The sequence below is a fragment of the Opisthorchis viverrini genome (genome assembly GCF_000715545.1).
Source record: "Opisthorchis viverrini unplaced genomic scaffold opera_v5_402, whole genome shotgun sequence".
Classification (NCBI taxonomy): Eukaryota; Metazoa; Platyhelminthes; class Trematoda; order Opisthorchiida; family Opisthorchiidae; genus Opisthorchis; species Opisthorchis viverrini.
Window position 1 is genome coordinate 13833 of NW_008752059.1, and position 8907 is coordinate 22739.

General features: G+C 47.6%; 2 protein-coding genes across 2 annotated transcripts in view; both read left to right on the forward strand.

Annotated features, from left to right (window-relative positions):
• Nucleotides 1-220: 220 nt before the first annotated feature.
• On the forward strand, nucleotides 221-1544 carry T265_10740 (hypothetical protein; the record flags this gene model as incomplete). Its single annotated transcript, XM_009177203.1, has 3 exons — nucleotides 221-272; nucleotides 1328-1425; nucleotides 1464-1544. The coding sequence occupies 3 exons, from the start codon at nucleotides 221-223 to the stop codon at nucleotides 1542-1544; spliced, it is 231 nt and encodes a 76-aa protein (XP_009175467.1).
• Nucleotides 1545-1559: 15 nt separating this feature from the next.
• T265_10741 (hypothetical protein) overlaps nucleotides 1560-8907 on the forward strand; it is a gene marked incomplete at both ends in the record, with an annotated part of 21210 nt that continues 13862 nt past the window's right edge. The window contains 6 exons of the mRNA XM_009177204.1: nucleotides 1560-1769; nucleotides 1808-2075; nucleotides 2123-2323; nucleotides 2415-2560; nucleotides 3772-4127; nucleotides 5817-6240. Of these exons, the coding sequence (XP_009175468.1) occupies nucleotides 1560-1769; nucleotides 1808-2075; nucleotides 2123-2323; nucleotides 2415-2560; nucleotides 3772-4127; nucleotides 5817-6240 (1605 nt within the window). The remainder of the gene's footprint in view (nucleotides 1770-1807; nucleotides 2076-2122; nucleotides 2324-2414; nucleotides 2561-3771; nucleotides 4128-5816; nucleotides 6241-8907) is intronic.

An 8907-nucleotide genomic window follows, 5' to 3' on the forward strand; every position in this document is an offset into this window, starting at 1 on the left:
ACCATCAAGGATCAGAGGGACTCGACCATTTCAATGAAGAACATCTCAACTGCCGGGCCGAATACTTAGAGCAACAGTTTTCTTGGTCACCCGCTGTCAGTCATCTGGAGCCTATAGCTAGTGGTACCCCGTACGGTTCTGGAGGTTTGTGGCCGCATATATTCTGTCAAGCAGCATCAAGCTTCTGGTCCGGATGACCTCCCAGCCCCTTTGTTAAAAAATGGAGTCCCCAGCCAGTACTTGTCTGATCTGTTTGCGTCTATTTGGAAAAGGTGACTGTACGAAAGCAGAGAGATGGCTAAGCATTGACCTAGCAGAGGGGTGTGAAAGAGATTACGGAGAGTCTGGATGTTGTCTGTGCGAATTACCTTCCATGATGGGGATCGTATGCTCTCCACTGCGCAGTGTTGGATACCGATATCATGCTGTCGATGACGATGATGATGATCTGTCCACACAATTGGAGCGAACGGTTGGCATGCCAATTTGCAGAGAGAAGTTTACGTTCCGGTCAAACTAGGTATCGATGAACGAGTTTACTATCAGTGCTTTCCAGAATGATGGAGTTCTTCATAGCGAAGCATTCGCGAACACACCTGGAGGGACATGAAACAATGTCGCTGGAACAGCACGAGTTCGGGCGCAAGTGATCCTGTCTTGTGAACCTTTTGCTCAACCAAGTCAGCTGAATAGATGAGACCGTTGCTTTGCAGTAAACGATAATGGCGCAATATCATGGTATCATGCTTGGGTAGGCTGATGTCTCTCAAAATGCGCCTGCATGGTTTTTCGGTGATCCTATTCCTTCGAGTTCACTTCGCCATCAGCGGCTCTGCACGAGCGTCTTGTGGTGTACCTACTGTGCGCGGACGTTCAATGGATTGACCTCTTTACTAGCTGCTCCGCATCGGATCGCATCCAGTCGTATGTGTGGCCCCATGGCCATTGTGACCTCTGTTTTAATTGCATGCTTATATCAGTGTGCATTATTCGTTCGTAAGTGCTCTTTTTATTTTCATTGAGCAGTGATCACACACATGTAGATCCATAGTTGCAATATGGAGCTTGACCATGGATCGTGATTTTTCGATTTTGTGAGGCCTTCTGTCCACAGTCCCTATGGATTCATCCTGTACTGGATGACAGGGCTACTTAGGGTGATATCACGCACCATCATGACCTTACTCCATCTTTTCAGAATCATGGCACTACGCAATCCATTTTCGGTGATTCGTATGCGTTATTCGGTGGATGTATCAGAGAATTTTCTCATTGACAGTATGTCTTCCGTTTCAGAGAATGTCCTTTACACATCAGATCTGATCAGGGACCCACGGTAGCAGTTACCCTGTGGCTGTAATGGCTCTTCCTCTCAACGAAGAGATCTTGTCCGCTTTGAAAACCCTCCAGAAATATAAGTTCACGGTACGTCCTCGCAACTCGTGTGTAAAACGGTTTCGTAGGAGGCGGAACTAGCTCTAAAGCAAGAAGCCGGTTTATTATCGAATGATTCTGCCGAGGAGTTTTTCAAATTCAAAGCGTAAGCCGTTATTCCCCCAATGTACTCGGTTCACCCATCCAGGCAAACGCATGACAAACCCGAAAGTTTCGGAGTTAAGTACCAGTCTCTTCTGAGGTTCATTGATACAATTCCCGATGTTCACAAGGTTTGTTTGTTCTTGCACCAATGTCTACAAATTTCCAGTTGGAGCTGTCGTCTTTACTCTATCCCATATTTGTCCATCTTTACCTGCGTCTGGTTAGCGCGGGTCTGAGCGAAGAAGGTACTTCTGGTTATTATCCCTAGTTCATCATTTATTTGTCCGAACCAGCGAAAGTATTCATGGATACGTTCCGGAAACATCAAGAAGACTTCTACCAGCAGGATATCATCATGCTGGCAAACATATCAGACGCGGATCAGCTGTTACTCAATCCGTTGGTAGAGTCCTTTCGCGCCTCGGAGTTTGTGGTTAGCGTGGCACACTCCTCCTACTCATTGTTGAAAAAGTTCCTACAAGAACATGGTCTACAGGTTATTCAGAGCATATTAACTGAACAACTTTCTCTCCAAGGTAACCTGTAACCGCTTCCTTTCAATGTAATCCTCTTCGAACGCTAGTTGTTGACGGTCCACCCCGCACGAAGCTTCAACTAGACTGTCGTCGTGGTTCTTTGTTTGGTGAGGCTCCGAGAAACTCAAACAAGGAACCCGTTCTCTATGGTCTTCTGTCAGATCCCTCTTTGAATGTTTCGTCTGATCTCACCGGTGAAACCACACAAGCATCAGATGACCAGGCCCCCACGACCGAGCAAGTGGAAGGTACTGTAACTATAAGGTTGATAGTTTTATTTGAATTATCCCTAGTCATTTTCTCGTCTTCAGGCTTGTCATCTTGTTTTCTTTTGATCAGACGGTGACGGCGAACAGACCCCTGTAAAGAAGAAAAAACGGCGGGATGGCTATGGAGCTGGACAGTCTTGTTCAGGAGCTTCGAGCAAGGATGGACAGAAAGGCGACTCGAATTCCCCCGCACTCGATCGAATCCCGCTACCCAAGGTGGTTTTAGTTTCACGTCCGTTTACTCTGACGTTCTGAAATTGTCGCTTTTAGAACGTTAAAGAGAGGGCGTTTATGTATGTCCATATCCGTAAGATAGTTATTCTTGTGCAGAGATTACAGGAGACTCGATGGAGTATCAGAACATACGATCTTTAAGCACATCCTAACAGTATTGTGCTATTACTTACTAAAGAATTTAATGCATTCAATAAATCTGGTGGAGGCTTGGAGCTACTCATAGGTTAGATTGAATTCAGCTGTGTCCTTGTGTGTTTATACGCAACGGACAAGTCAGCATTCAGGTTACCAAGTCATTACGACGGTCAAGGTTAATCATATCTGAGGTAGGGTTAGGCAAGAGGATGGAGCCTTAGACACCATTTTCCAGGATCATTGTCGGCAAGGTAGGATTGTCCATAAGCTCGCGATGTTTTTGCGCAGGTGGGACTGTTGTATGAACTTCGCATTTTGTGGTTCCTGTCAGGAATTAACTTTTTAACAACCGTGAAGAGATTCGGGCTCATCCACCAAGTCTTCATCAAACTGAGTAGCGTCATCATACTTTAGTCACGGATGACACGCGTGTTCTCTTCTGTGCTTGCGAAAGCTTGTGGGGCGAGACGGCCCAAGTGGTTAGAGCGCGAATTTACTGACCGGAAGGTCCGTGGTTCGAATCCGACCTCCGCCACTCGACTTCCCCTGTCTAGGCTTGGGCAACCTGGCAGTATCCCAGCCCTCGTGCTTCCTTCGGGTGGCATGGCAGCTAGGCACCGGAAGGGTGCTACAGCTGAACGCTTTCTTTCTTTCTTTCTTGTGAAAGCTATTGTGATCTACGTGCATCAACATATGCTGAGTGACCTTGCTCACTACATCGGGCATAACTTCATTTTTGACACGAGTGTTGCATATAGTAGTTCGGAGGGTGACATCGAGTGTGGGAGTCACATTGCCTGTCCAAGCATTGGTCCTGGGTGGCACACTCGTTATCCAGCTAGGAACTCGAACCTCAACCCAGTCACCATGGCGTGACATCCTGTTTCACATTTTAAATTAGGGTACTCCTGAAAAACGCATACTTCTCTGGTTATTTCTTTCCACAATACATATTTACACCATGTTGATAGGTTGCATTATTGTGCAGCGCCCATGCTTGATAATGGCTAAAACCGGTCAAACGACCTTGTGTTCTACTGGTTTGCTTTGCTCAGTTGCGTGACACCTTTATCGAATCCCGGCAAGCCCTCGCTCGGGAGACCAGCGCGCTGCTGCGTGGCTATCGTCAACAGAATTCGCAGCAGAAACCAACTGGCACCAGTGTGGTTCTGTACACAGTATGCAATGTCCAAGCCGGCGAATCGACGCTCGCCATACGGAGAGGTGGAGTGACGTGTGCCACTTTCACGGACGATTCGGGCTGGTTGGCTGCCGGGTTTGGTTCCGGTCGGATTCGTGTCTGGTCTCTGGGTCCAGAATCACTTCGCAGAATGCTCCCAGCTTCCGAGTTGGCCATGTTGGACAAGGATGATTCGCGCATCAAAACAAAGATGTTGTACGATGAGAATGAGTAGGTTGTATCATTACTTTGCGCTGATTTTCTATGTAAATTTCGACATGATTTCTTGTCGGCTCATTAGACCTGCGATCACGTGATTCTTTGTTCTGTGTTTATGTAGCTACTCGGGTGTTTTTTGCTCATGGTGTACGTGAGTTGGTCAGAATGTTGGTCGACCGTCTTATCCACATGGCTACTCGCTTTTCACATAAATCGCTTCCCATGACGGTGTCTTTGTTATGCTTCCGATTGAAANACATCACAAACGGGAGATCCAGCTGGGTTCCAGGTGAGTCTCTCGACAAACTAAATTAGTTTGCAAATGAGTGTATATTCGTAACAACCTGCGTCTGTTTCGTTAGTCTTGTCTGCTTGTAGCCACTCGATATAGCTGATTATTTGGCACACCTTGGAGTTTGCTTCGCAAGCCAGCACCAGGTTCGTCCGTCCACTGTAAGCTTTCTGGGGAGACTTGTACGATTCTGTGTGATACTTTTGGTGTTGTCCGCGCTGCTTCTGGTGCTGCGTATGTTGATAATGGTAGAAACTAAGTGCCGAAACGACCAGTTTCATTTTTTATCGAACGAGTGAAATTTCCAAGAACGGAAAGGAAACCACCAACCTTCTGAGCATAACTGCCTTGCAGGTTGTATCGTTGCACGACTACCAGAATCGGCTACGTCGGGTGGAACGGTATCTGAGACATCTTTAGGTCTTTGACCACTGACGTCTCAGGACTACAGGTGGAGTCCGTTGAACCCAGTGAATCCGTTTTGACGTAACGAGTAGATGGATCTTTGACGAAGCACAAAATATTTTACTAAAGGAGTTCAACCAGCACCGCAAACCAAGTTGGCTGGACCATGTTTTACGCATACTGGTTTACCGTCGCGTAGGAGAGTGATACCTTTCGTGCCTTATTCGAAATGACGGAAACCCAGAACTGGACAGAATATGACATGATAGAAGAGAACGGAAGAAAAGTCCGGGCGCAGTTGGTGTTTGTCTTTCAGGATAGGGCCCACATGAGCTCCCATGTGCTTGACTTGAGACAGATGGAAAATGCGATTTCGGTTGCTTCCATACCGTCACTTCCATTCCAGAGTGTTGGGAGTGTAGGAACCCCGGATGTATGTGCTAGGCTAATCCTGTCCCATTTTTCTCCTTTCTTTTGTGAGACTTTATTCTCTCTTGCTGTTGTTGATGCTGGTCGTGTTAGGCACCGAAAGGGTGCTACAGCTGAACGATTTCGATTTTTGGGGACGAGATGGACCAAGTGATTAAAGCGCGAATTTACTGACCGGAAGGTCCGTGGTTCCAATCCGACCTCTGCCTCTCAACTTCCCCTGTCTAGGCTTGGGCAACCTCGCAGTATCCCAGCCCTTAGGGCATCTTAGCGAGGGCATGGCAGTTAAGCTGTGGGGTATGTGCTATTCTTCATCTCGTTTCACTGAGAGCGTCCTCATGTTCACTTTGTTTGGGGAAGCTATGACCAACCAGCTGTTGGAATCATTCTCGCTGCTGGCCATACTGCTTTCCGGAAATATCTTCATCAGAGGCCGAACCGTTCCTAATACACTTCTGCTTTAGATCGAGGTCGTTTTTTATCCACAATGCCTCGTGCAACCGTTATTCCTACACAGTGTACTGACGTGACAAACTTTTCATATGATTTCTTTCGTTATCCACTTGTTGATTCAGTGAAAGTCATCCAGTACGTGACCTCCTCGGACATTCTGGCTCTGTGCACAGCGTCGCGTTTAGTTCTGATCGCCAGTTACTAGTTTCCGGTGGCTCTGATGGTACCGTTCGGCTTTGGTCCAGTCTACTTTGGGGGGGTTCGCTCACAGTTTGGCGTGATCACCTGTTGCCGGTGTGGTGTGTCTGTTGGGCCCCGGTCTATGGGCACTATGTGGCTACCGGTGGGGCCGATCGTAGCGCTCATCTGTATGCGACGGACCATGCACCGGATGCCCTTCGCGTGTTTGTCGGACATCGCAGTGATGTGACCTCAGTGTGTATGCATCCAAACGTCAACTACCTCGCAACAGGGAGCGCTGATCGCGCCGTTCGTTTGTTTGACGTCCGCTCGGGGAAGTTGGTCAGACTGTACACTGGTCACAAGGTAAGATCCTTGGGGGATATTCGCTTTTCTCTCTCATCGAGTTCTTTCCTGGTGAGAATCATTTAACCTCAGAAACATCCAAGCATGTGTTTCTATCGGAACACTGTGATTTCCCGATTGCTGGAATTCTTTGACTGCTCTCCATGCGCGTTGGTTACTCACAGGTGCTTGTCTGCTACCCACCTGGTACTCTTTTAGGATTAATGGGTTGAGATCTGTCACGTGGATCCAGCACATATGGTTATCTGAATCGTGGAAATGTCATGGTGATTGTTTTCCACATTGACTATTTATTTGTTGGTCTCCGTTAGATTCTTGCTCATGTGTGTAGAGATGAGCTTTCCTACTGTCACAAGCCTACGGTTGTATTGATACTAGTCCATGTTTACTTTTCGTAGGTTGAATATTCCTGTCATTGCAGTTCGGTATTTATCTATCAGTCGTACCATTAGTTATTGGAAAAAAATATTGAGGAAAAATAGAAAGAGTGAGGAAAGCTTTGCGCTCAAATTTTACTACCGCCTACCCAAGCCATCCGACCTGATTGAATGAACGTCGGATTTTGTCAAGATCACCAGGTCTCACTGGTAACGGAAAAATCATGCCAGTAACTGTCGACTATGATGGCGCACGTAAGCAATCAAATAACAGGAGACTAAGGGATGACAAGGAGCATTGGCGGATTGCGGAAATCCCGGTGATGGAGAGGGCTTTCGTCGCAAGGAACAGCCTCTCCCTATTCCATCCGTTTCGATCAACTGGCTTGGTGAAAATAGGCCTCAAGGAAATGAATTCAAATATAGTTTACTAGTCTGGGGCGAGATGGACCAAGGGGTTGGAGGGCGAATTTACTGACCGGAAGGTCCGTGGTTCGAACCCGACCTCTGCCTCTCGACTTCCCCTGTCTAGGCTTGGGCGACATGGCAGTATCCCAGCCCTCGTGTCTCCTTCGTGTGGCATGGCAACTAGGCACCATAAGGGTGCTATAGCTAGACGATTTTTTTGCTAGTTTATGTATGTCGTCGACTCTGCACAGCCGGTTGACGAAAAAATATGAACAGAATGCATCTTTCGGATTTTCGCTTTTTCTGTCTGACGGACGACGGTACCTTGACGATACTTTCGATTGTTCTTTCTGTTGTCTGTCTCGGCATGCACGTAACCTTGCGCATTCCGTCAGTAGATCACAGTAAACTTGCATCACGTCCCACTCGTGTACACGGTCGAATGGGAGAAACGCGCTGTGCCATGCAGTTATCTGAAGGTCAAATGTAGGCCCAGGGAAGTGATTATAGCCATGAATTTTGCGTCCAACACAATAATTGAACAATTTGGGTAGACGGAGCCGTTCGTTGCCATAGATAATATCTTTGTCCGATGTGTGACTGACATCGTTGGTTTCGGATTTGTTTGGGATCAGGGAACGACACCCATATCTGTCCCTACTCATAGTATGTGCCACCGCTAACGGCATGGGAATAATGTAACCGATTCATTCCGAAAATATTTGGCCAAGTACTTGTGGAATTTTATTTCGTTCTAATGAAATAGGAAAAGCGTTCACAGCTATACACTCAAATCCTATCGTGTAAGACCGAGGTAACATAAGCATGCTTCCACAAAGGGACAAGTGGTGACCACCACAAGAGGCAGGTCGGTCTATATTCGGCCTAAAGTGACTCGTAATGTCCACTCGAAGAAATAGTTTAGGGCACAGTGGTATAGCCCACTTCCCGTCACGAAGAGACTGGACCTTACCATGGTGTGGCGGTTTGTATACCTCGGCGACCCACTGAGCTATATTTGGGGGTGTTCACGCGACACCCACAGTCTCTCATACCAGCTACAGATTCTGTATGTCCGAGTTCAGTCAGAACCCTAAACATTTCGAAGTCTGTTTTCAAACCCCGAAAGCCTGTCTACTTAGCCATCCTCCGTGTTCGCACACTAAAGCAATGGGTCAACATGTGGCTCCTGCGAGTACGCTGGACTTAATCTGTATTGATTTATGTTGTCTGGTCTACTTAGCCTCCGTGTTCGCACACTAAAGCAATGAGTCAACATGTGGCTCCTGCGAGTACGCTGGACTTAATCTGTATTGATTTATGTATGTTGTCAGAAACAAGGACGCAGGACGCAAGTACTGTAATCGAACCGACTGCCCCCTCGCTCTCATCCAGGTTTCGACTGCGCACCTCTGGTGATGTAGAGGCCGCTGCAGCTGGATATGCTGGAGTGTGTATTGTATTGAGCGACCGAGCGGAAGCGTCCCTGCTTGATTGGATACCCGTTGGTAGTCACCTCTGTGCGGTTCGTTTGGCAACATCTGTGTTCATCGCACCTTGTTTATTGTGTCTGTCTACACCCCAACTGACCGTACCTCTGAATCTGCCAAAGATAGTTTCTATGACACTCTAGTCCCGACCTAAAGCTGCCACCTTGACGTGGTGCAATGATCCCGCGGGCTACACTGGCTGGAACTTCGTTCCACAAGGTACAACCATGCCAGGAAGGCTAAAGGGGAGCAGCCAGACCAAGAGCAGCGAGACCCCGCACTACGAGCAATCGTGGTACGGGGCGGTCTGGGGGTAAAGTCGTACTGTCCTCTGCGACAGGAGTGTGAAGGCAGTAAGGTGTTTCCCCCAGGCGACCAGCATGTCCATATTT